Raw genomic sequence first — 27,900 nt, 5'->3', positions numbered from 1 at the left:
GTGGAGCGGGAGAGGCGATAAAGCCCGAGAGTGGAGCGGGAGAGGCGATAAAGCCCGAGAGTGGAGCGGGAGAGGCGATAAAGCCCGAGAGTGGAGCGAGAATGGGTCACAGTTGGTGTCAACTTACCACAGGCAGAAATTGAAGGAGTGATGTCACAGTACCGCAGGTATATGATTGGTTGGTGAGTATTACTGTATTTTTCTCTAAGTTAGGGCAAGGGTTTAACGAAGAACTTAAATCAATAACTTAAACCACATGAATTAATTAGTTAATAAAACTAAGAACAGCGAGAGATTATAAAGTATATAGATAAATTCTGTTTTGACAAGCGATGGCAGGGCAGGTGGTGTGTCATAACCGCGGCATGTGGGAGTTGGTGGAGAGCAGCGTGATCCCTGGCAACCACATCTGCAGTAAATGTCTGAGCTGCAGACATTGTAATGCATCTGGAGGGGGAGAGTTACTTGGACACTTTGATCCTTGGATTAGGTAGTAGTTTAGATTCGTTCAGTGTTCAGGGAGAGGAGGGTGTGACTGTGAGTCAGGCGGGTAATGGGACCCAGGATCTACTGATGGAGGAGCCTCAGCCCTTGACCTTGTTCAACAGGTACAAGGTACTTGCCACCTGTATGGATGAGATCCAGGACTGCAGGGAGGATGGGCAAACTGACCATGGCACTGTGGTACAGGAGGCCATTTAAGTGGGGGGAGTGAAAAGGAATGTGGTAGTGGTAGGGGATAGTATAGTCAGGGGGATAGACACTGTTCTCTGCAACCGCAACCGAGAGTCCCGAAGGGTGTGTTGCCTGCCCCGGTGCCAGGGTTAAGGACATCTCCACATGGCTGGAAAAGAACTTGGAGCATGAAGGGGAGGATCCAATTGTTGTGGTCCATGTAGGAACCAACGACATAGTTAGAACTAAGAATAAGGTTCTGCTGAGACAGTTTGAGGATTTAGGGACTAAATTAATAAACAGAACCTCAAAGGTAATAATCTCTGGATTAATACCTGAGCCATGTGCAAATTGGCATAGGGACAAACAGATCAGAGAGTTAAATGTGTGGCTCAAAGAGTCGTATGGGAGGAAGGGGTTTTGATTTATGAGGCACTGGCACCAGTGCTAGGGAAAGAGAGAGCTGTTCCGACAGGATGGGCTCCACTTCAACCGAGCTGGGACCAACGCCATGGCGAATCGAAAAACTAGGGCTGTAGACAGGGCTTTAAACTAAAAAGTGGGGGGGAGGAAGGGTCAGGTGAGGGGAAATTTGGAAATCTAATGAGAAAAGTTAAGACAATAGAACAGTGTAGTGACTTGGGTAAAGATAAGCAGAGTGTGGCAGGAAGGGACAGAAAGTTTACCAATAATACTGCAACGACAAGGTCAAAGCAGGAAAAAATGGTGTAAAGTCAAAATTAAAGGCTCCTAATCTGAATGCATGGAGCATTCGTAACAAGATAGATGAATTAATTGCACAAATAGAGATCAATGGGTTTGACCTCATAGCCATTACAAAGACATGGGGCTCGATTTTAGAATCCAAGTGCGGGTGTGTTGGGGGCGGGGGGGCTCCGAAAATCGGGGCATTCCCGAGCGGGTTCGGAACCTGGCTCCAACCAGCAGATTTCTGGGTTCCCCACTGACCCGTATGGGTGTGCGCGCACCTCCCGAATGCAGAAGCCCCACCGGCAATTAAAGTTGGCGGGATGACAGTTAAGGGAATTATTTAGATAGTTGTAGTACTTAATTTTGTGCACGTTGAGGCAGGGGTCCGATTTTTCAAACATCCTCAGCGTGTTTCCTGTGCTGTGGGAAACATTCCATGTTCTACCAGACGTGTTTTAGCCAGCAGCCAATGCTTGTTTGACAGATGGGGGATAAAAGGTGAGTTATTACAACAGGGCACTCAGTTCTTTCAGACAAACTTTTGGCTGGGAGATCTTTGTGTTTTCACTGAAAATTCCTACTTTCCACTCACAATTCTTCTGTTCACGCATATTTATCAACTTTTCGGACCCCCTCAAACTGACACCATCAGGATGGGGGGTCGCCGTGGCAGCATTCACCACTACACTTGAGGACGAGCAACATCACCTGCCATGTCACCCCTCCCTGCACATAACAGTCCTGCAACTACACACATGCCCACTGTAAAGTGACCCAAAGGGTGGCATCAAGTGTCGCTGTTCATGGTGAACCACATGAAAGGGCCCTATCACAAAAGCTAGTCAAGAATGGGCAAGACGTGGCAGTAGTGGTGACAATCATAACATTTAATGTGACTTTAACAAAAAACAAATATAAATGCGAAACATGACCATCTGTCAAACACCCTTGTGCATACCCTTCATGCTCACAAAACCTTTGCATTTCTCTTCCTACTACTTCTACGTGGTGCATCCCCTGTGGCTGCAGTAGAGGTAGTGGCAGGTTGATCATGTTCATGCCCTGACTGATTCCTCTGGGTTACGGTGCCTGTGAGGGCCCCTCCAAAGACTGCTCTACCTGCACCTGTGCAGGGCAGACTCGGCCACCTGGAGAGGAGGCAGCATTGCGGGTGCTGGTTGAGAGGGTGGCAACGGGTGAGACGTGGGAGCGCTTTGAGTGGCGTCCCCACTTCCATGTCCCCTTTCGCCATCATTTCTCTCCTGGGCCAGGCCCACATCACTCCTAACACCCTGCTAGAGAACAGTGTGGTGGACGTGTGTGATGCGTTAGAAGGCCAATTCTAAACTATCTGTCAGCCTGTTTAAAGTGGCGTAATGTTGCTCACCCTGAGTCCGAACAACCGTTGTTAGGGCCTGAATGGACTCATTTGTGAGTAGTGCTTGAAGCTCATTGGAGGCTAGCCTTCTCTCCATCGCAGACATTCCCGCACTTACCTGCAACACTATCTCAGACATTTCAGCAGTTACGTGCAACACTATCTCAGACAGTTGCTCACGTCCCTGCGACACTATCTGAGATTCCCTCCCGTACCTGTGCCACCATTTCACTCATGCAGGAGTTGGACTCCTCCATCTTCTGTGCTATTGTGGAGAGTGCACCTCGCAAATGTACTGCTGTCCCTCGATCATTCTCTTTTTTTTTAAAGGATGGCCCTTGGGGTTCAGCATCTGCGTCCAGCTGAGTAGAACCTGGAGAGGAGTGCTCCCACCAACGTGGACTCTCCACAGCTGCCTCTGCCACCATTGTCTACTCATGCTCACTTGTGTGTAGTGACTCACCAGGTGACAACCTAACTAACTGAGTACTAGGACCCACCGAGGTGTGAGTATCTGTGCTGATGGGTTGCTCGCTATGATGTGCTGGTGCTCCCTCAGAGACTGGCAGCTCCTCTGAGGAATTGTCCTCTGCCGTCACTGCGGTCATTGAAGGTCCTGTAAGAGAACAGAAGGCAATATTAAGTAGCATCACAGATATGTCATGTTGCAAGGAGCATACTGAGGTGTTGAACATGGCAAGCATTTTTAACATCAATTCATATTGTGTGTGATGAATGTTAAAGTTGTGTCAGCAGACAATTGTGGGATGCCAGTCTCGCGTTCCCGACGGACAGGCACTCGAGGGTGCGGCTGATCTCAAGAGCCTCCTGCTCCGCGTCTGTGAAGACCACTACTTGTTGTGGCCCCCTTCCAGTCCTCACCCTCTTGCATGCATTTTGCGCTCTCTTCCAGAAGGGGAGAGAGAACAGATGTGTGAATAAGTGATGGTGAAGTGGCCAACTGATGAATGCATTGCTTTGGGTGAGGCTGACCGTGAAAAAGGTGCATCAGAGGGTGAGTATGAGATGGAGCCATCATATTGGAGGAGGATTGGGGTGAGTGGTAGTGGTGGGGTGACTAATGGGGAGGTGAGGAAGTGCAGGTAAGTTGAGAATGAGCCTTAAGTGGGTGTGAGGAGTGATGTGATGGAGTAGTCTTGGCAGTGCAAAATGAGTTGGGGAGGCGTGGGGGAAGGGTGGTGATGTGGAGTACAGAATGTAGGAGAATCAATAAGTGTACTCACTTTTGTTGACCTAGTTAGGTCATTGAAACGCTTCCTGCACTGGATCCAGGTACGGGAGATGTTGCTGCTGCTGGTAACCTCCTCTGCTGCTCGAGCCAGGCCTTCTTGGTGGCAGAGGCAGGGCACTTCCTCCTGTCTGTGGGGTAAAACACTTCCCTCCTCCTTGCCTCACTGCAGAAGCTACTGGATGAGATATCACTGAACCTTGGAGCAGCCTTGCCCCTGTGCTGCTCCATTGTGCTTTCTGGGTCTTTGCTCCAGCAAAAGCCTTTGGAGCAATGGCCATTTAAATAGAGCTCCTCCAGCTGTCAGCCTGTGATGCGGGTACGCAGTCCGCCCGCTTTCCGATGGCAAACCCGGAAGCCAAATTAAGTGGCACCAATTCACTTGCGATGGCATGCGAAATAGACATATTTTATTAGTCGGGTCACCCACGTGCCCGTTCACCACCTGCCCCCCGCCACCCCCCCACCCAATCCCCTGTTGCCAACCCGCCTCCATTCTAAAATCGGGGACAAGAAATGACCAAGGTTGGGCACTAAATATTCCAGGGTAAATGACATTTAGAAAAGACAGGCAGAATGGAAAAGGAGGGGGTGTAGCCCTAATAATAAAGGATGACACAAGGACAGTGGTGAGAAAAGATCTTGGCTCGTAAGATCAGGAAGTAGAATCAATATGGGTGGAAATTAGAAATAATAAGAGGCAGAAAACACTGGTGGGAGTAGTTTATGGGCCCCCTAATAGTAGCAATACCGTTGGATAGAGCATTAATCATGAAATAATAGGAGCTTGTAATAAAGGAAATGCCGTCATCATGGACTTTAATCTGCATATAGACTGGGCAAATCAAATTGGCAAAGGTAGTTTGGAAGACGAGTTCATGGAATGTATTCGAGACGGTTTCCAAGAGCAATACGTCATGGAACCAAAAAGGGGACAGGCTATTTTAGATCTTTTGCTATGAAATGAGATAGGGTTAATTAACAATCTCACAGTAAAAGAACCTCTGGAGAAGAGTGATCATAATATGATAGAATTTCACATTCAGTTTGAAAGTAACGTAATTAAGTCAGAAACTAGAGTCTTAAACTTGAATAAAGCCAATTACATAGATATGAGGGGCGAGGTGTCAAAGGTGCATTGGGAAATTAAATTAGAGTTTGACATTTGAAAAGCAATGGCAAACATTTAAAGAAATATTTCATTATTCTCAACAAATACACACTCCATTGAGACATAAAAACTCCACGGGAAAAGTGATCGACCCATGGCTAACTAAAGAAGTTAAGGAGAGTATTAAATTGAAAGATGAGGCCTATAATGTTGCCAAGAAGAGTAATAGGCTGGGGATTGGGAGAGTTTTAGAAACTAACAAAGGATGACCAAAAGGTTGATAAAAAGGGAGAAATTAGAATATGAAAGTAAACTAGCAAGAAATATAAAAACTGATTGTAAGAGCTTCTACAAGTATGTAAAAAGGAAGAGAGTAGCAAAAGTAAACATTGGTCCCTTAGAGGCTGAGGCAGGAGAAATTATAATGGGGAATCAGGAAATGGCAGATTTGTTAAACAAATATTTTGTGTCTGTATTCACTGTAGAAGTCACAAAGCATATCAAAAATAGTAGGGAACCAAGGAGTAAATGAAAGTGAGGAACATAAAATAATTAATATCAATAGAGACTAAAAGCCAACAAGTCCCCTGGACCTGATGGCCTACATCCTAGGGCTCTAAAAGAGGTGGCTACAGAGATAGTAGATGCATTGGTCATGATTTCCAAAATTCCCTAGATTCTGGAACGGTCCCAGTGGATTGGAAGGTAGCAGTTGATGCCCTGCTATTCAAAAAGGGTCATTCTCAGGTTGGCAATCTGTAACTAGTGGGATGCTGCAATGATCGGTGCTTGGGACTCAGCTATTTACAATCTATATTAATGACTTAGATGAAGGGACAGAGTGTAATGTATCCAAGTTTGCTGATGATACAAAGCTAGATGGCAAAGCAAGGAGGTCACAGAGTCAGCAAAGGGACAGATTAAGTGAGTGGGCAAGAAGGTGGCAGATGGAGTATAATGTGGGGAAATGTGAAGTTATTCACTTTGGTAGGAAGAATAGAAAAACAGTATATTGTTTATTCCCTTGTCCTTCTGCCACCTAGAAGGACAAGGGCAGCAGGCACATGGGAACAACACCAACTGCACATTCCCCTCCAAGTCACACGCCACCCCGACTTGGAAATATATAGTCATTCCTTCATCGTCGCTGGGTCAAAATCCTGGAACTCCCTACCTAACAGTACTGTGGGAGAACCTTTACCACACCGACTGCAGCAGTTCAAGAAGGCTGCTCACCACCACCCCCTCAAGGGCAGTTGGGGATGGGCAATAAATGCTGGCCTTGCCAGCGACACCCAGATCCCATGAACGAATTTTTAAAAAATTGGTGAGAAACTATTAAATGTTGTTGTTCAGAGAGACTTGGGTTTCCTTGTACCAAGAAATACAAAAAGTTAGTATGCAGGTACAGTAGGCAATTAGGAAAGCAAATGGCATGTTGGCCTTTATTGCAAGGGGGTTGGAGTAAGGAAGTCTTACTACAGTTGTACAGGGCTTTAGTGAGACCTCACCTGGAGTACTGCGTACGGTTTTGGTCTCCTTATCGAAGGAAGGGTATACTCGCCTTGGAGGCGGTGCTATGCGGGTTCACTAGATTTAATTCCTGGGATTAGAGGGTTGTCCTATAAAGAGAGGTTGAGTAGAATGGGCCTATACTCTCTGGAGATCAGAAGAGTGAGAGGTGATCTCATTGAAACATACAAGATTCTGAGGGGGCTTGACGGTAGATGCTGAGAGATTGTTTCCCCTGGCTAGAGAGTCTAGAACTAGGGGGCATAGTTGCAGGATAAGGGGTTGTCCATTCAAGACTGAGATGAGGAAGAATTTCTTCATGCAGATGGTTGTGAATCTTTGACATTTTTTACCCCAGAGGGCTGTGGATGTTGAGTCATTGAATATATTGAAGGCTGAAGTAGATAGAATTTTGGACTCTAGGGGAATCAAGGGATACGGGGATCGAGCAGGAAAGTGGAGTCGAAGATCAGCCATGATCCGATTGAATGGCGGAGCAGGCTCGAAGGACTGTATGGCCTACTCCTGCTCCTATTTCTTATGTTCTTTAATAGAAGCTTCAGGACAACTTTAGCCAGCACAGAGCTAAGGAAGAAGTCTCATTCTGTCTTTACTTTTTAGTCAAATGAAAGTAGTTGAATTACAGGACTCCGTGCAAATCATATGCATTGCATTAACATCTTTCATGGTTTCAAATTGGAGGTAAGGAACACTGGGCATAAAACACATTTTACGAGCAAATCAGACTCGACCAGTATCAAATGGCTATCTTCAAACATGAAATTAGATTTTTTTGATTGCTTCAAAGAAGCAATTCAAAACTGAGAAGTTTACAGCACAGTAGGAGGCCATTCGGCCCATCATATCAGTGCTGGCTCTTTACTAGAGCAATTCAAAATAATTCTATTGCCCTGCACTCTCTAGCCTTGTATTCTCATCTGCTTCAAATATTTATCCAACTTTTCCCTTAAAAGATGTAATGTTATCTGTCTCAGCCATTCCATATCAAAGCATTCCATGCTACATCAACCTTCTGTTTAAAGACATTTCTCTTTATCTCTCTCCCCACGTTTAGTCCTAAATTTAAATTGATAACCCCTTGTCACTGAGTCCCCAACCAGAGGAAATGGTCTTTCCCTATTCGCTCTCTTCAGTCATTCATAATTTTAAGAATCCCTATTAAATCTCCTCTTGGCCGCCTTTGTTCCAGTGGAAATAGTCCCAATATTTTTTTTTATTCGTTCATGGGATGTGGGCATCGCTGGCGAGGCCAGCATTTATTGCCCAGCCCTAATTGCCCTCTCAAGTTTCTCCTTGTAACTACAGTTTCCCATCCCTGGCATCATCTCAGTGAATCTACACTAAACACTCTATATGGCTTCAAGTCCTTTTTAATAACAGGTGCACACAATACTCTTAACTGTGGCCCAATCAATTTTTTTCTATAAACGCATCATTAATTATTTAGCCTTGTACCTCATTTCCTTCAATTTATAAAACCCCAAATTATGTTGGCCTCTTTTATGGCTTTATCTACCTGCACTTGCACTTTCAGGAATTGATGTAGGTCTGTCTGTTCATCCATACCCTCAGTGTCTTTCCATTTCCATTATGTGTATATTTCCAATCCTTGATTTTTTTTCCCTCCCAAAGTTACCTCAGACTTATCCATATTAAATTGCATCTGCCACTTACATGCCCATTCTGTTAACCTGTCTGCCTTTCTGAAATCTTTTAGTCTTCCTCATTGTTTCCCAAACTTCCAACTCTGGTACAATTTTGAGATTGTGCTCCCCATACCGTGTCCAAATCATCTATACATACTAAGAACAAACGTGGACCTAGCACGGATCCTTGGGGTACTTCAGTCTGAGCAACACTCATTTACCCTAACACTTTGTTTCCTGTCCATCAACTAACTTTCAATCCATGCTGCTACATTTCCTCTTGTACGCATGAATTTTTCTAAACTCTCAAGATGCCTTATTGAACACCTTCTGAAAATCCATAGACACCACATTTCCTTTTATCTAGCCAATAAAAACTCTGAAATTTGTCAACTGATACTTTGCAAAAAATTCTTGCATTAGATTCAGGACAACATATTCATTTTTCATTGTGTGTGATATATACACACACACAATCATTCTACTCAGGATCAGAAGACAGGACACAATTTTACTTCACAGAAATGCAAAAGTGACAGTTTTGAAGTTGGGTTGTGATCTGAGCACCATGATGTAAGCCCTCACCAGGAGGTATTTTACATATGTCAAGCCCAAGCAGTGACCTATGATGTCAAGCTGGGTTTATCACTGCCATTGGACCTTCTAATGACCACACTCTCATCCTGGGGGGGTCACAGATTTTCACCTTCTTTGCGTGCCCCTGCATCTGGATGTCCATTGGTCACAAGTAGAGGAAAATGAGGCAGGAGGGCTGAGAATGTTTCATCCTGTCTCATTTCGGTGGGAATGTTTGGCCTAAGCTTGTTGTAAGCAGAGGCCCGTGTTTGCCCCTTTGGGGAAGCTGTGGAAATTTGGGGTCAATGTACTGGGGGGTGAAAATCCACTGTCTTGACCTTGATTCCTATTTCCTGTCATTAGCAGCTGGGGAATAAACATTCCTTAGGTGCTAGTGGCAAGAAAATTGGCTGCTAAAAATCTACTAACCAGGAACTGAGCTGCATGCAAATATGTATAGTTTCTTCCTCATGGTGAGAGTGCAGTCTACAGCGAGGCAATGAAACAAGGTCTTGCTGGCTGTGAATTGCACTCTATACCTGCCAATCTCAAACCTGTAGCATACTACAAACATAGCATAAAGTCCTTTCAATTTAAGTGCCAGCCTGAAAACAAATGCAGTGAAGTCCCAATTTCTCCCTTGCCTTTTGAAAGTGCACTAGGTTACTCAGCTCTGTACACACCAATCTATATGGCTATCATAAATGTTCTTAAAACAAGAAATTATTTTCTTTGGCTACTCAAAATCCTTACCCATGTCTCTGAGGGGTTAGGGGAGGAGGTGGGGGTGGGGGTTATTACATGCAGATTTCTTCCCCATAATCTTTGAATTTGAGGTTTCATTTTTTAAAAATAAAACTCTTGTTCATGGAAAATTCTTTTAGCAGCATGTATTAATCTGAAGAAATGTAAAAAAAATAGTTAAGGACCAGTGGTATAAACTATCCTTGTAATTAATTAGTTGAATGTTATAGAATAGCTACTAGTAAGTAAATTTTCTAAGCACTTTATGCCTATGTTCTCCCAACTAATCTAAATGTTTTACATACAATTAATAATTTTATGCTGCACTGAATAAGAAATATAACCTTTTTAATAATTCATTTTCATTTTATTACACCATTCAGCAGTGGAATTAATTGCTGATTCCAAATTAATGAATGGAATATTGGATTCCTAATAATTTCTTTGAGTTTAAGGTTTTAAATATTAAAAAATTGTATCAAGATTATTGATAGCTAATTCACTTTAAGGTTTATATTCATTGAAATGACTGTAATTTTGCTTTAATTCACATGTCTGTCTGTTTTGTGCCTGGCACATGTCTGTGTAGGGCATGGGGAAATGCCCTTGGGCACTTGTCTCAAATTTGACATTGGTTGCTTTCTAGTCAATCAAAACACACTTAAACATGCACAGGGCACTTCACTATCTCAAAATTCTCAACAATCAAATTACCCAATTTTTTTTTTGAAAATCCTTTTGCGGTGCCATGTTGGTTCCCCCCACAACTCACTGCATATCCTTTTAAATTAAATTAGCAATTTACACCTTTTATCTCTCCCAGCCAGTAATGTTCAGCCTATTCCACCCTCTTTTCCCTCAATATGCCCAGGTCCGAGACTACCTACTCCACTTCTAGAACTGGCCCAACCTCAGCCCCCGACCATCTAATCCTTTCCACGCTTGAGCCAACCTCAGGCCTTTGTTCCCATTCTGAGCCCTACACCCAATTTATCTTTCACCCATGTGTGGTGCAACAGCTTCCATACAAATCTCCCTGCCCATTCCTGGTATCCATCTCTACCATCTTGCTGGGTACCACTGGCTTTATATAACACAAAACAAATTGAATACATCAATAAAGGATTCAGAGACAATAATAGAAGAAAAAGGAGATTGAAGGAAAGAGAGACTAAGAAGAAAGTTAGAAAAATAATCGCACACAATGAGAGACCACCAGAAGAAAATTGTGTGAGCGCAGTATAGAGAGAAAGTGTGGACAAACAAAGATATAGGGAGGGATGCAAAGAATTATAGCATGGGAATGAAGCAGAGATACAGATTTTTTTTTTTGATCCTTGAATGCATTAAAAACAAGTGTATTGCATTTTTTCAATATCTAATTCTAACTTTTCTAACAATAGTTTAAAATTATTACCTACTGTAGTTTCTGGTTTTGGTTTAACAAGTGCACTCAAAACATTTTCATTAAAATGGTTACACTCTATTTTGTTTTTGGGGGGCTTGAATAATGCCAAAACTTCAGTTTTCTCCACATTATTTGAAATATATTCAATTTTTACATATGATTCATGCAGCAATTTACTGCATGAGCGGGTTACTGCAATTGGCCCAGTGGAAAAGTTGGTTGGTCTGACATAAGGACTTGGAGGTGATTGGGCGGGCTGCCAACTGATTATAGCTTTGCCAGAACTGATTCCTCTGGAGGATGTCTGACAGTTCCAAGAACAGCAGAAAGAGGAAGAGCGACATTACATCTTGTGAAGGGTGTTTAGGTGTGGCCAATGGGATGTCTGCCTCCTTGCATCTACATTGTGTTGAAATCCAGACTTGTTGGACTGTCTTAGTCTAGTTTGTACTTTCCCAGGATGTCATGACTGTGTGATTTTTACAAAAAATTTTTTTTATTTAAACTCAAATTTGACATCACTGAATCACTACTTTTTGATTTATCTCTTTTCGCCCTTGCTGGTGTCCAGTATTCTGACTCTGACCTTCACCTACTTTTCTCAAAAGGAAACCCTAATGGGAAAACCAAGCTGAACAATTAACTAATGTCTGCCAAAGTGCTAATAGTCTGACTTAACTTGGAGGCACCAATATGATACCGCCCCATCCATCTCTTCCCTCTACCCACCCCCCCCCCCCCACCCTCCTCACTAACAACAAAAATATTCCATAATTTCTTTTGGTGTCTTGTTTATGCATGGGTCCATGATTCCAGTTTTTGTGTGATTGATGTCCTTAATGGATACTCTGTGCCCCCCCCCACCCCCAACTGATGGTACAGATTTGCTCCACTATTAAGCAAATTGTGATGGATTAGTCATGACCGTTCTTTTAATTTGAGAATGAAGAAAATATTTATAGTACCCTTCACAACCTCATCACTGTTATAATATAGGGAAATGCAGCAGCCAATTTCTGCACAGTAAGGTTCCACAAAAATCAATGAGATAAACGACCACATAATCTGTTTTAGTGATGTTGGTTGAGGGATAAATATTGGCAGCAACACAGAGGACTCCCATGCCCTTCTTTAAATAATGTCATGGGATATTTTTATATCCACCTCAGTAGATTTCGAAGTGTGTCTGGCTTTTTAGATTCTGTAATATAGCTGAAATAAATATATTATTGCAACTATGAAAAAATAGAATAAAGTTTGTTTAAACCAGCAGACCCCCTGTGGCATTACTTGTGATGAGTCAGTGGATGTGCTGTTTTATGCTATATAATATGCAATATATTAGAGCAACAGCTTTATGGTGATTAATTGAAATTGTTTTTTATTATAAAGTATTAGTGGAATGTCTAGTGGTAGTTGAGTTCAATTATGTTATGACCACATTTGCATAGAAATTCTAAATCTGTGACCTTGAAATAATTACTTTTTATTATTATATCATTGTTTATCTATGTATTGCATTTTGTGTCTTGCCTTTTTTGAAATCCAGGATCCAGAGGAAGATGATTCGGGAGATATCCTAAGTAGCAGGTGTAAAAGTATTCGGTTGGGGGTTTTATGTGGTGTTAGTAGTTTTGGACATGTGATCTTGGAGTATGGGAGCGGTAACTGAGGAGTGGAGGGTGGCTAAGGTTTGTGAATGCTGGGAACCGAGTCCTTGCATATCTGAGTGATGAAGGAAGTTCTATGGTTTGGGAGTGGTGTTGAGAGTTGGCAGTGATGGTAAGCTGTTGGTAGTGTGGGAGCAGTGGCTGGTGATGTTTAGGAGTATTAGGGGGGGGCGTTGTTGGACGTTTGAGAACTGGGAATGGAAATCCCTTGGGTGGGGAAACAGTGGGAAGGGGTTGCAGGGTGGTAGTGAGAAAGGTGCTATAGATTTGTTTGTGAGAACTGGCTTATGAGTTCATTAAAGTACTTAATACATTTTTACCTTGGTAGTCAAAGCACAGGAAGCACTTTAAATAATTTTGAGCCAAATCCTGGCTTTCAGTCAAGAATGCAATGATAGAAACAGATGAGTGGAAATGGGTGGGCTGCGGAGGGTTGGGATGGGGGGGGCACAGAGGTAGGACTATAAGCCTTTATTAATAAAGTTAAGAGTTTTCTGAAAATGGCTTCCCCAGCACTGGGTTGAGAAAACCTCTGAAAGCAATTACATTAAAACAGTGTTGTCCAATACATTAACCACTGTCCACATGTGGCCAATTGGGAATCCAGATGTGGCTAGTTACATTTTTGATTAGTAAATCAAAGGTTGTGTTGTACTGTGGTGGCAGCATGGAGCGGGGAGAGTGAAAGAATGACTTGAGGTGCAGAAAGGCGGGGAGGTGGGTGGGGAGGAAGGGCAGCATGGGATTGTTGGGCTAGAGGCCTGATTTTTGATGGGTGTGAGACAGAGGGGGTGTGGAGAATTGTGCTGCCTGCCTTGGAGACAGAGCTGGGAGGACTCATTTTGGAGGTAAGTATAATGCATAAAAAGTTAACTGTGTGATAGCATAATCGAAGAATCTTACAGGAAGGGTGAGGCTTACAGAAAGGGTGTATTATACGCAGTCTTTATGCATTTATGATGTGTTCCTTATCCAGCTTACCTTCAAGCAGTTATTTTTCTTCTGTAAGCAATATTGTCAAAGCTAGCCGAATAATAGAAACAATACTACTATGGTAGGATTTAATTTTCAGGATGCTTACCTTTTAAGTCTTTCAAATAAGAGAGATGAATCCCAGTGTTTTTAAAAAGGGGCAGCTATGTAAAGGTTCTCTATGGCATAAATATGGAAGAAGGAAGGCTTATTTACCTAAAGGAATTGCTGGTTTGCATTTGCACCATGATGGTAGAAGAAGCCCTGACCCAATGTTTGAGTCAAACTGGGTTGATAAAATCAAGAATTTAATACAGACTGCCCTCTGCATCAAACTATTGAACTTAATAACATTTTCAAAGCCATGGATGTGTTATTCACATAAACTTGCTGGTTTCTGGCAAGTTTAGCCTATGAACATATTCTGGATTTTTGACTGGGGGGATAAAACAAAGGCTTTAAACATTTTTTCAACCAATGAAAATAATTTTTCAAAGCTATTCCCACCACACAGATGTCGGAGGGTGCCACTTTTTGCTAGTCAAAACCTATGATAACACTGAATAAGATGACTTTAAAGTTAGAAAGATATATTGGGTTAAGAAAAATATCAGAAATGGGGAAGGAGTGAGATTTAAGTACTTATTTTAGATGTTTAGGGATAATACACTAAAGCTATTATGACCTTTTTGAGTATTTTTATTATTAGTGTTTGTTTCAATATTGAATTATATGACTTTATACTTACAAAATTGGTCAGCCAAGAGAGTCAACTTCACTGGACCTGCCAGCAGACTCCAAAAAATATTATGGCCCTATTCTATTCGTTATTCAAAAAAACTTAATACATTTTCCTATCTGTCCCTTTTATAGCATACCTGAAATGTTTACAGACTTTGTTTAAAACATTTTTTTTATTTACCTTGAAAAAATATTGGCAGCACTTCATTGTATTACTGAGGATAAACTAACAACCACTAAGTTTGGAAGAGCATATGCAGCATTTATTTATTTTGTAACTTGGTGCTTATTAGGATTTTTCATAATGTACATAACCACTAAGATACAACAACAAATGTATGAATTCTAGTATAAACTGCGATAGCATTACTTCTGAAATTAAGATTTAACAGCTTTAAGGGAAGTTCTTTGTGTAAAAAGGAGGTTAATAGTGTACAGGGAGTGTTTAAACTACTACATTTCCCCCCAAGCTGCATAGAACAAAAAGGGTTTTCCCTCATTTCAGAAAGATCTTAATTTTTGGTATTAATTATTTCAGATTCGTTCTCTCCACCTCAGAGGCGCCCTGTTATTTTGGGACTACCTTTGCCATGAGTCATTCCACTGACATATGTTATGGGCATATTCACATTGTACGGTCCTTGTTAATTAGGATATCAAGTGGTATGACCTACACTATAATGAATCGTTATCCTTTCTTAATAAAGCAGATATTTTACATGTTGATAAGTAAACAGCAATGTCCCTGATTGGAAATTGTCAGCAACAGTTCTAATTAAAAGGGCTGCATGGTGCAGTAATTTATAGTTTCGGTGACCTAATTGTCCTATCATTTTTTAACTCAAAAATAGAGGTTGTGGGGAGAAGAACAAGTGCTCAAAAACCATGGGCATTGGAATTGCCTCCAGAAATGCTGCAGCATGTGTGTCAGAAGCAATCATGTGTAAAATCACAATCATAGTTGAGCATTCCAACTACAGTTGTCGCTGCAGAGTGGCTCCCTTCTGTGTTCAATGATGTAAGTTTTATGACTTCTTCAAACAGCCTTTGTGTATTTCCCACAGCACCAGGGTGCTTGTAGAAAATTGTTAAATCCTAAATAGTCTTACAGCATGTGTTTGGATGCTGTTATCAAATACTCTGTGAGATCCTGCTCATCAGACAGCTGGATGTAATCTTGCTCACTTTATTTATAATCTAGATTCCAAAGGGCCATGGAAGCTAGAAAGTTACTGATCCATGAGCTGGCCATGGGTGCACAAAAGTAGAAGATGAAGCCCTCTTATTTTTGATAACTTAGGCTCAAAATATAAACCCTTAAGCCATAGTCGATGTGACGGCTGAAATTTTGTCCTTGGTCAGACGCACTGTTCAGCATTTTTAAATTTTATGACTTGAGAGCAGCTGTCAGGAAGCGTTGTAGGAAGGAAGTCTGATGCATCCTTTGGAAAGGCCCGAAACATTACAGTCTGTAAATCTTAGGGGAGTCCTATAATTTTATTGCCAGTACTTTAACATCTTAGCAATGCTGTACGTCAGGAACGCTTTGCATTCTTGTTGTCCAGTGTTGATGAGGAAACAGGAGGAGTTTCAAATTTAAAAGGCAACCTTTCCTAGCGCAATCGATTGTGCAGCAGATTTAACAAATGTTATTTTTTTCTTCTGGTGCTGCCAACTACACTACGTCGCATCAGGAGCTGCACTCATTTTCTCCAGTGCCACTTGAGGCAGATGACCCAATGGTGACATAATTACCAAGAACCCATCACCAACATGCAAATGAGTGTGACCTAGGAAGATGCACAGAGTCAGCACTCGTTACTAATGTGGGACTCGGTCTGCCTTGCTGCTGATGCTGTGGGATTCCTGTTCGATCAGAAAATCCAGCTCAAAGGGTTTTAGTTCGGGGATCAGTGTGAATGTATTTTTAAAAAATTCATTCTCAGGATGTGGGCATCACTGGCAAGGTCAGCATTAATTGCCCATCCCTAGATGCCCTTGAGAAGGTGGCAGTGAGCCCCCTTCTTGAACTGCTTCAGTCCTTGTGGTGAAGGTGCTTCCACAATGCTGTTCAGTTGGGAGTTTCAGGATTTTGAGCCAGCGACCATGAAGGAACAGCGATATGTCGGGATGGTGTGTGACTTGGAGGAGAATGTGGAGGTGATGGTGTTCTCATGCACCTGCTGCCCTTGGAATTCTAGGTGTTGGAGGTCGCAGGTTTGCATGGTGCTGTTGAAGAATCCTTGGAGAGTGCCTGCAGTGCATCCTGTAGATAGTACAAACTGCAGCCACTGTGCGCCGGTGGTGGAGAGAGTGGATGTTTAAGCTGGTGGTGGGCTGCCGATCAGCTTTGTCTTGGAAGGTGTTGAGCTTCTTCAATGTTGCAACTGCACCCATCCAGGCAAGTGGTGTGTATTGTATCACACTGCTGACTTTTGCCTTGTAAGTGGTGAAGCTTGGGGAGCCAGGAAGTGAGCCACTCGCAAAACAGACATTATGGGCTCGATATTGCCAGGGCTGCGGGTTCGCGGCGGGGGGGCTATTGGGCGCGTGGGTAATGCGCCCGGCGAAATCAGTCTGCCCTGCGCGCGATCGCAGCCTAATTGGATCCACTAACCTGGTCTTCCGGGTCCCCCGCTGCTGATCTGCGTGTCGGGCGGATTGCGCATGTGCAGTAAGGTCTGTCAGCTGGAGGAGCTCTATTTAAAGGGGCAGTCCTCCACTGACAGATGCTGCAACAAATAGGAAAAAATACAGCATGGAGCAGCCCAGGGGGAAGGCTGCTCCCAGGTTTAATGATGCCTCACTCCAGGTATCATTAGATGGGGTGAGGAGGAGGGGGAGGACAGAGATCTTCCCCCCGGCGGGCGGGAGGAAGCGGCCTGCCTCTGCCACCAGGAAGGCCTGGCTCGAGGTGGCAGAGGAGGTCACCTGCACCACCAACATATTGCCCACCTGCGTACAGTGCAGGAGGCGCTGCAATGACCTAAGTAGGTCAGCCAAAGTGAGTACACTTACTCATTCCCCTACACTCCGTCTGCCACATCACCGCCCCCACCCCATATCTCCTTCTGCACTGCCAACACTACTCTGTCACATCACCCCTCACACCCACTCAAACCTCATCCTCATCTTACCTGAACTTACTCACCTCGCCAGTACTCATCCCGCCACTACCACTCAACCCAATCCTCATACAATCTCATGGCTAGATCACATATTCACCCTCTCTTGCATCTCCTTCACAGTCAGCCTCACTCAACCTGCCACTACCTGTGCTGCAGCCACAGGGCATGCATCACATATGTGCAGTAGGAAGCGTAAGGCAAACGTGTTGTGAGCATGAAGGGGATGCACAAGGGTGTTTGAGGGTTTGTCATGGTTTTTAGTTATATTTAATTTCTGATCAACTCACATCACATATTATATTGGCACAACTACTGCCACATCTTTGCGAATCTTGTCTGGTTTGTGCAATAGTGCCCTTTCCTGAGGATCACAATGAAGACCCACACCTGATTGTGTCACTGCGGAGTGGGTGTAGGTGTATTTGCAGGGCTCTTTTGTGCAGACGACTGAGAGACGTCGGCGATGTCCCCGGTGGCACCCTGGAAGGATGCGAAGGAGAAGTTGTTGAGGGCAGTGGTGACTTTGAGAGCGACAGGTAAGAAGATGGTGCTCGGGCCAGCCAGGAGCAGCTCGGCATGAAGGAGGCTGCAGATGTCCACGACTACGTTGAGTGACTCTGAGCCTCCGTGTGCACTGCTGCTCAGAGAGGTCCAGGAAGCTGAGCCTCGGTCTGTGGACCCTGTGGCGAGGGTAGTGCCCCCTGCGACGCATCTCTCTCTGCGGTTGCCCTCCCTCCTGCTGTGCAGGTGGATGTGTCACAGCGCTGTGTTGTGGAGCTCCACGTGTCAGAGGTGGACGGCTTGGTTGGCGAGGCTGGTGATGCTGTTCGCCCTCCGAGGAGGTCATGACTGCAGCTACGGCGGCCCCCGTCCGGAAGATGTACATCTGAGGGGGTCCGCAAGGTAGGTACATGTCTCTGGACCCCGGGGTAAGTGTGCAAGTTGGTGAATTTGATTATAGAATCATAGAAGTTTACAACATGGAAACAGGCCTTTCGGCCCAACATGTCCATGTCGCCCAGTTTATACCACTAAGCTAGTCCCAATTGCCTGCACTTGGCATGATTGTCAGGAGGAGGGTGGTGGACTTTATCCCAAGTGACAGAGTGGCCTCCTGCAATGAGGGAGGGTCTCCCCACCCTCCCCCTCCCCCTCCCCCACCTGTCAAATGGACCTTTGCAGCTGCTACAGGCTGATAGCTGCAACATGTCTATTTCAACTGGGAGTGTTTCCCCCCAGTATGGAAAACAGTCCCAGTTGTTTCTAAAATCCCACCCCTCCTGACATATTCCCTTAATCAGGTCTGTTAATGACCTGAAATAACTAGGTAAATACTCTCAAGTGGCACCCTGCTGGCTTTAATCGCCTGCGGGAGTCCCACGTGCGGGGGCTGCGCGCGCACGTCGGCGCGTCTGTGGAGAACCCGGAAGTGGGCGGGTTGGAGCCGGGCTCCCGACCCGCTCTGGGATTCCCCAATTTTCGGAGCCCCCCCCCCCACCACCGCCAGGAAAGCACCCGATAGCGGGTGAAAAAATAGAGCCCTATAAGTGGATTAATACTGAAACCATAAATGATCACCTAATATTAATGCAATATAATTAAAGCAATGCTGGTTGAGTGAGAATTTAAACTTTATGGAATTTAAAAAAAACACAAACCATGGAAATCTGAAACAAAATTCGAAAGTGGTGAAAGTACACTGCCGGTCCATCAGTGAGAAAAGCCAGTTAATGATGATTGTTGTAACTCATCATCAAAACGGAAATATGAGTGAACATTTCAATGAGGTTAGGAAAACAAAGGGGAGAAGAAACAACAGCTATTCCAGTTGGAGATGTTGCAGGCCATTTAACTCATTTTCAGTTCTGGCAAAGGGTTCCACCCAAAACGTTAACCTTTCTTTTTACAGTTGTTCTGTATTTCCTGCATTTTCTATTTTTTTTTCAGATTTTACACTCTTTTGAACACTATGGATGATGATTATAGGATGATAATTAATACAACAACTGATTGTATGTGTTACATTGGACTAATATTGGAACACCTAACTAATTCATATAGTATGTGATGACTGAATTCTTGAATGTCCTTCGGAATTATTTGTGGTTATAAACTCTTAAAACCTCCAGGAAATGCACATGTACAATGTTAAGAGAAATCCCCTTATTTGTGCTTTTGCAGAATTTGAAGCAGTCAGCTCTCATTTTTTAGAGGATTCAAGACCGGATACAGCATCTGTGTCTACTGAAATATCTCAGTATGATGCCAGCAAACATTCCCCAGTTTTTTATGGTCACATGGTAGCAAAGGTAAATTCTAAAATACAACTGCTTTATTTATCTGTACAAGCCAATAGTAAATTGTAATTTAGTTTATCTAGATATCAAAAGCACTTGCAGAAATTACAAAAGGCAAAATGTAAAATAAAATTGCAGTAAACATTAAATAGCAGGAAATGAACTTTAGTTTGTTTTATTAAAACTATAATTAACTGAAGGCTTATTGTAGTTTAAAGTATTCTTACGGATTTTCTCTACTGCTTGTACTGAATAAGGAATTGTCTGAATTTGTTCGAAGCTTTGATTAAAATTAATGTAAGCTATTAAGACAAAAAAATATTATTCATTGAGATTATACCTCCAGGTATTTGTTGTATAAACTATATAGCACTTGCATTGAATTTAAAATAAACTACTTATATTCTGTGGCATTGCTCATGGGCAACATTTTAAAATATTGTATATTTACTAAATTGTACTACAGCCCCCACCGCTTATTCCGGACAGCCATCTATATTGGGCAAATGGCGCTAACCATTTTCCATTCGCATAGGCGTCAATTACAAAGGCACTGCTTAAACCGTATTAAACGCGCCTACTATTTTGGGCAGTTCAAGCAGCTGTTCGCACCTTGTTAAAGTGCAATTACCATCATAACGCTGCCTTGAAAGGAAAACCGATCTCTCATTGTCCTTCAGTAGGCTATATGTTGATAAATACACCCTGACCTCTGTAACAATGGTGCCTTGTGATGGGACACTGACAGCAACAATTCAAGGTTACTGTCTTTCCATTGAGGCATACTCCATAGGGTGGATACAGAGACCAGGTTGGCTTTGATAAATCATCTGAATAATATACAATCAGAACAGTTCATACCCGGAATCCTTTTAATTCATTCATATCATTGTAATAAACCAAGTCCAATGTATTCTTTACCAGAATTCACACCCATGGTATAATGGCAAAAGTGTCAGAAGATAGTACGGTCCGGCGCCGTGTTGCCAGCCACCTCCAGGATCTCTGCCGCAAGGCTACACCGGCCACAGCGTATAATGGACAAATTGTGTTGACACCAACGTGCCCACTATAAGTGGTGGGGATTGTACTGCTTTAAATATATTTCCTGCTATTGTATTGTTCACTTGCCTGCATTACATATTTATTACAATTTAATAATAATTGGGAAGAAAAAGTTGAACCTTTCCTCCTAATTCATATTTGGACTCGTTCAGCATTGTCAATAGCAACTTCTGCTATTGACAAAATGTCAATATTAATAAAAAAAAGGTTTTTAACCTTGACCCTTAACCCCAACCACTAACCCTAAATCACGACGCATGACCAGCTGTGTTGTCGACAGCTACTGTGAAGTCATCAACGATGCAGTCTCAGTTTATATTTTATCTATAATCCTGGAAACACCGTTTTGAAGTGAATTTATTTTTGTATCAAGACAAATCGGTTAAACCTGCTCTGTGCTATCACTTCTCATTATGATGTAATTTCTTGTTGCAGTCATATGGTTACCAGGGACATATGAACAGCACTAGTGACAGATGACATTTTTCTGACACATGGCTCCCATGAACCAATGAGTAGCCATGGAAATGATTATATAGTTGGTGACCAATGAGCCATTAATGTATAATCTCAATGTGGTTCTGCTTGACCTAGCTTTACTAGCATTGGTCCAGTGCTCTGCCAGTCAAGCACAGAATACTCAAATCAGTCACTATGCCAGCACCCCATGAGATTGCTGGAGAGCAAAAGTGACATGATTACTACTGCCCAATGATATTGCTTAAGAAATACACACCAATTTTATTTTCATTACTAGCAGATCTCTTGGAGTTACTCATGGGTGGTCTGGATCCGGAGTGTGTGTTAATATTTACTGCAATCCTGCTGTAGCCTGGATGCAACAGCAGTTTATTCATTTTCGTAATTCATTTGATTTAACGATGAGATATTAAAATAAAATACTATCTACCTTATTGATAAAAGATACAGTACCTCATAGACATATTAATAGTACTATTTTGCAACATTTTCTTAAGATACAAATAAGTTTGTTCTTTCCTGAAAACTTATGTATATTGTAAACTTTTTCGCCCTGTTCTACCTCACACAATAAATTTGCTCAAAATATAAGTACCGTTTGTTTAACATTCCCTCCTCCTATCCCAAAACATTCCAACTTTTTTCAATTATTTGCATGATTATAAAAGATTTTTTTTTATCCCTTAATTCTCCCAATGAATTTGTAGTTCTTACTAAGCTGCTGTTGGCATAGTATTGCTCCTTGGGTTTTTTCCTCACCATCATGACACCAGTTACTGGCACCTTGGATGACATGGTATGATATGGTATCTACAATGTCCAAGCTCAGCATCAAAGCCCCTAATAAATATTCCCCTCTGGCCCAAGCTGAATACAAATAAAATCATATTTCAAATAACTATTAATGCATAAGGGTTGAGTTTCCATGGGGGTTCTCTCGTTTGCTGCAACTTCAGCAGAAGATCCACTGAAGTCCCAAAGAAACAGCATAAACGCCATATACGCCATTTCTTCTAGGTTACTGCAAACCTTGTGTCAGTTATGATATATGATTGGAGAACTCCCGCAGAAATTCAAGCCCATAATTTTTATTTTGTGGTTTAAACACAAAATGCCATAAAAATGGGGGGAGGCCATTTTGTAAATTTTCTGCCTAGTTGTCATGTGGTGACTGTAGTATTATGGTTCCATACTAGGGGTGAAAACTAAACTCCCATGAGGCATCACTTACTAATTTGTCAATCAGAGCTGGAGGGTTCAAAGACCGAATCTATCTGGTTAGAATTAAGGAACAATAGAAGAGTTATTATGTTGCTGGATATATACTATAGGCCACCAAATAGTGGGAAGGAGCTAGAGGAGCAAATTTCAGAAAAATGCAAGAATTGTAGAGTAGTAATTATGGTGGACTTCAACTATCCTAATATAAACTGGGAAAATAACAATGTTAAGGGCAATAAGGAGGAGGAATTCCTGAAATGTGTACAGAGAACCTTCTTGATCAGTATGTTTCCAGCCCAAAGAGGAAGAACGCAGTGCTGGATTTGGTTCTGGAGAAAGTGGAACATGTTTCAGTGGGGGAGGAAGTGTGATGAGGCAGGTCTTAAGTGTGCCTATTGTCAAGGAAGCTGACCCCATCGAAGTCTGGCATCAGTTCATTTGAATAATTCCAATCAGACCATAGTCAGGAGAATCGAAAGCAGTAGAGTAAGAGAGCCCATGGGCCCCCGAAAACTCGGAAGGGGGAGGAGCAAAGTGCGATGTCATTTAAAGGCAGTCTGCACTTAAAGGTAAGTGTTCACAAGAAATAGGAACAGGAGTAGGCCATACGGCCCCTCGAGCCCGCTCCGTCATTCAATAAGATCATGGCTGATTTTCTACCTTAATTACACTTTCCCACCCAATCCCCATATCCCTTGATTCCCTTAGTGTCCAAAAATCTTTCGATCTCAGTCTTGAATATACTCAACGACTGAGTATCCACAGCCCTCTGGGGTAGAGAATTCCAAAGATTCATAACCCTCTGAGTAAAGAGAATTTTCCTCATCACTGTCCTAAATGGCTGACCCCTTATGACTATGACCCCCTAGTTCGAGACTCTCCAGCCAGGGGCGACAGCCTCTCAGCATCTACTCTGTCAAGCCTTCTTAGAATCTTATATGTTTCAATGAGATCACCCCTCATTCTTCTAAACTCCAGAGAAAATAGGCCCATTCTACTTAATCGCTGCTCATAGGCCAGCCCTCTCATCCCAGGAATCAATCTAGTGAACCTTCGTTGCACTCCCTCTAAGGCAAGTATATCCTTCCTTAGATAAGGAGACCAAAACTGCACACAGTACTCCAGATGTGGTCTCATCAGAGCCCTATATAATTGCAGCAAGACCTCCTCACTCTTGTATTCCAACCCTCTTGCAATAAAGGCCAACATACCATTTGCCTTCCTAATTGCTTGCTGTACCTGCATGTTAACTTCTTGTGATTCATGTAAAGGACACCCAAATCCTTCTGACTACCAATATTTCCTAGTCTCTCACTTTTTAAAAAAAATATTCTGCTTTTCTATTTTTCCTACCAAAATGGATAATTTCACATTTCCCCACATTATACTCCATCTGCACCTTCTCGCTCACTTACTTAACCTGTCTACAATCCCTTTGCAGCCTCTTTTGTATCCTCCTCACAGCTTACTTTCCCACCTAGCTTTGTATCATCAGCAAACTTGGATACATTACACTCAGTTCCCTCACCTAAGTCATTGATATATATTGTAAACAGCTGAGGCCGAAGCACTGATCCTTGCGGCACCCCACTAGTTATAACGTGCCAACCCGAAAATGACCCGTTTATTCCTACTCTCTGTTTTCAATCAATCCTCAATCCATGTTAATATATTACCCCCAATCCCATGAGCCCTAATCATGTGCAACAACTTCCCGTGTGGCATCTTATGGAATGCCTTTTAAAAATCTAAATATACTACATCCACTAGTTCCCCCTTATCTACCCTGAACTGGATATATCAGGAAAAGAGAGCTAATTTCACAGATAGTGAGTTAAAGTGCCTTTTAAGTAAGATAGGCAATGAGGAGGATAGTAACAGACTCCAGGAGGACATGGACAGATTGGTGAAATGGGCAGCCACATGCAATTTAATGCAGAGAAGTGTGAAGTGATGCATTTTGGTAGGAAAAATGAGGAGAGGCAATATGAAATAAATGGTATAATTTTAAAAGGGATGCAGGAACAGAGAGACCTGGAGGTGTATGTACACAAATCTTTGAAGGTGGCAGGACAAGTTGAAGAGGCTGTTTTATATTTTTTTTAAAAAAGCATACGGGACCTCTGGCTTTATAAGCAGAGGCATAGAATACAAAAGCAAGGAAGTTATGCTGAACCTTCTAAATCACTGGTTAGGCCCCAGCTGAGCGCCACACTTTAGGAAGGATGTCAAGGCTTTAGAGAGGCTGCACAGGAGATTTACTGGAATGGTACCAGGGATGTGCGACTTCAGTTACATGGAAAGATTCGAGAAGCTGGGGTTGTTCTCCTTAGAGCAGAGAAGGTTAATGGAGATTTGATAGAGATGTTCAAAATCATGAATGGTTTTGATTTGAGTAAATAAGGAGTATCTGTTTCCAGTAGCAGAAGGGTCGGTAACCAGAGGACACAGATTTAAGGTAATTGGCAAAAGAAGCAGAGGCGAGATGAGAAGAAATTTTTTTTACACAGCAAGTTGTTATGATCTGGAATGCACTGCCTGAAAGGGTGGTGGAAGCAGATTCAATAATAACTTTCAAAAGGGAATTGGATAAATACTTGAAGGGGAAAAAATTTGCAGAGGAATGGGACTAATTGGATAGTTCCAGCACAGGCACGATGGGCCGACTGGCCTCCTTTGCTGTATGATTCTATGAAACTCTCCATTACCCAAGCCCAGGTAAAATTTACAACTGCAGTTAAAGCAGAACTTGAACACAGCACCTAAAGGCTATAATTAAAAGGAAAACCTCCTGGAGGAATTTCTGATTTTAAATGAGGGGTTTTGTGGCAAGAAATAGAATGTGAAAGTCAAGAGGTAATGGCAAATATGTACAAAACCTTAGTAAGATCACCGTTTTGGGCTCCACACTAGAGAAAGGATGTTGAGAAAATAGAGAGGTTACAGCACAGATTTACTAGGATACTGCCTGAAATTAATAAATAGTAATATAAAGAAAGAATTGAAAAATTGGAGCTGTTTTTGTTAGAACAGAGATTTGCTAGAAGTTTAAAATGATGAGGGGATGGGGCAGAGTATATAGAAACAGACTGTTTCTCGTGATTGAAGGAAAGGGACATAAAGGGATATGGGAACAGGGTGACACATGGTTTTAGGACTGCTGCTTGTGTGGAGGATAAGCACCAAGACAGACTGGTTGGATTGAATGATCTGTTTCCATCTTGTAATTTCTATGGGGGAGGGGGGGCTGGGTCTAGAAGCATAAGGAGAAGTATTTGGGTCTGTCAGCATTTTGGGCAGAGTCCCAGGATGCAACAGAACTGGGAGGGTGCCAGTGTTTGAGCATACTGTGGGGGAGGTACTGGTGTCGGGAAGCAAATCGAAAGTACTGGTGCCTGTCATAACTGGGAACAGAGGATCCGAAGGCCTGGCAGGTTTGGTGGAACTTGGTGGCATTGTGGAATGGGATTCTGGTGTCTTGGAACAGAGGATATTGGGGAGGGAGGGCTTCAGTCTGGGAGGGTAGTGCTGGTGGCTGGAGAATGGTGGCAGCGAATGGGGTGGGCCCAGGGGAATATGGCACATGTTTGGTCACATCCTGAGCTTTCAGGCTGCCACTTTCCTCAACCACCCCCCACCATTCCTGGGCCATCAACCTGAGTTTTGTCCTGCAATTGCTTTTTAAGGGCAAAATCCACTATTGATGTATTTGCTGATTTCTTTGCCAGTGGCCAACAAATACAGTATTTAAAATGCTTTTCACACTTTAAAAACCTGGTTTGGGCTAGAACCCAGGCTGATGGCATGGAATATTGCAGAGTGAGGAAAGGGGAGACCTGACAGCTGGGATCGGGCCAAAGGTGGGGGGAGGGGTAGCTCACAGCCAGGAATAGGAGGGAATTGACGGGTGTGAATGCTCAGACAGCATAGCAGTTAAGTATAGAATCATACAACACAAAAGGAGGCCATTCGGCCTATCATGTCTGTGCCGGCTCTTTGAAAGAGCTATCGAAATAGTCCCACTCCCCTGCTCTTTTCCCATAGCCCTTCAATTTTTTCCTTTTCAAGTGTACATCGAATTCCTGTTTGAAAGTTACTATTGAATCTGCTTCCAGGCAGTGCATTCCAGATCATCATAACTTGCTGCATTTAAAAAAAATTCCTCATCTCTGCCCTGGTTCTTTTGCCAATTATCTTAAATCTGTGTCCTCTGGTTACTGACCCTCCTGCCAGTGGAAACTGCTTCTCCCTATCTACTCTTATCAAAACCCATCATAACTTTGCACACCTCTGTTAAACCTTCCCTTAACCTTCTCTGCTCTAAGAACAACCCTAACTTCTCTAGTCTCTACACGTCTGAAGTCCCTTATTCCTGGTACCATTCTGGTTGATCTCCTCTACACCCTCTCCAAGGCCTTGACATCCTTCCTGTGTGGTGCCCAGAATTGGACACAATATTCTAGCTGAGGCCTAATCAGTGATTTAGCATAACTTCCTTGCTTTTGTACTCCATGCCTCTATTATAAAGCCAAGTTTAGCATATGCTTTTTTAACAGCCTTATTAACTTATCCTACCACCTTCAAAGATTTGTGTATGTGTACCCTAGGTCTCTCTGTTCCTGCACCCCCCACTTAAAATGGTATAATTTAATTTATATTGCCTCTCCTCATTTTTCCTTCCAAAATGCATCACTTCGCACCTATTTTAAGATGATTTAAAGAAAGAATATTTGTGATTTGACTTCACTGAATATTTTCCATTTCCTTGAACAGTCAATAATGTAAGATAGTATTTAACAAATCACAAATGTATCCTAAGCACAAGGATGACCACCGCACAGTCCTCGTGGAGACAAAGTCCCGTCTTCGCACTGAGGATGCCATCCAATGTGTCGTGTGGCACTATCACTGTGCTAAATGGGATAAATGTAAGGAATCTTACAACACCAGGTTATAGTCCAACAAATTTATTTTAAAATCACAAGCTTTCGGAGATTATCCCCTTCGTCAGATGAATGAGTGAAAAGGTTCTCAAAGCGCATATCTTATACTATGTTGGGACAGCATCACACCAATCAAAAGGTGTCGTTGTTATTCAAACAGGCCAGTCACGGAGAACAGCACGTCCCAGTACACTGGATATACATTGTGTCGATTACACAGGCAGGCAGAAAGAAACTCAAAATGGCAGAGAGAGAGAGAGAGAGAGAGAGAGAGAGAATATTAAAAAACATATAATTTTTTTCCCCCTTTTTGCTGGTGGGGTTACGTGTAGCGTGACATGAACCCAAGATC

At 42.7% G+C, this 27,900-nt stretch overlaps 1 protein-coding gene across 1 annotated transcript in view; it reads left to right on the top strand.

Moving 5' to 3' along the window:
* Positions 1–27,900, top strand: part of iqck (IQ motif containing K) — a 128,135-nt gene that overhangs the window by 20,178 nt on the left and 80,057 nt on the right. Inside the window, exon 2 of the mRNA XM_068003196.1 lies at positions 19,724–19,851. Coding sequence (XP_067859297.1) covers positions 19,724–19,851 — 128 coding nt within the window. The remainder of the gene's footprint in view (positions 1–19,723; positions 19,852–27,900) is intronic.

The sequence above is a fragment of the Heptranchias perlo genome, chromosome 22, assembly GCF_035084215.1.
Source record: "Heptranchias perlo isolate sHepPer1 chromosome 22, sHepPer1.hap1, whole genome shotgun sequence".
NCBI lineage: Eukaryota > Metazoa > Chordata > Chondrichthyes > Hexanchiformes > Hexanchidae > Heptranchias > Heptranchias perlo.
The sequence above is the reverse complement of the archived record's forward strand: the minus strand, read 5'-3'. Positions and strand labels throughout refer to the sequence as shown.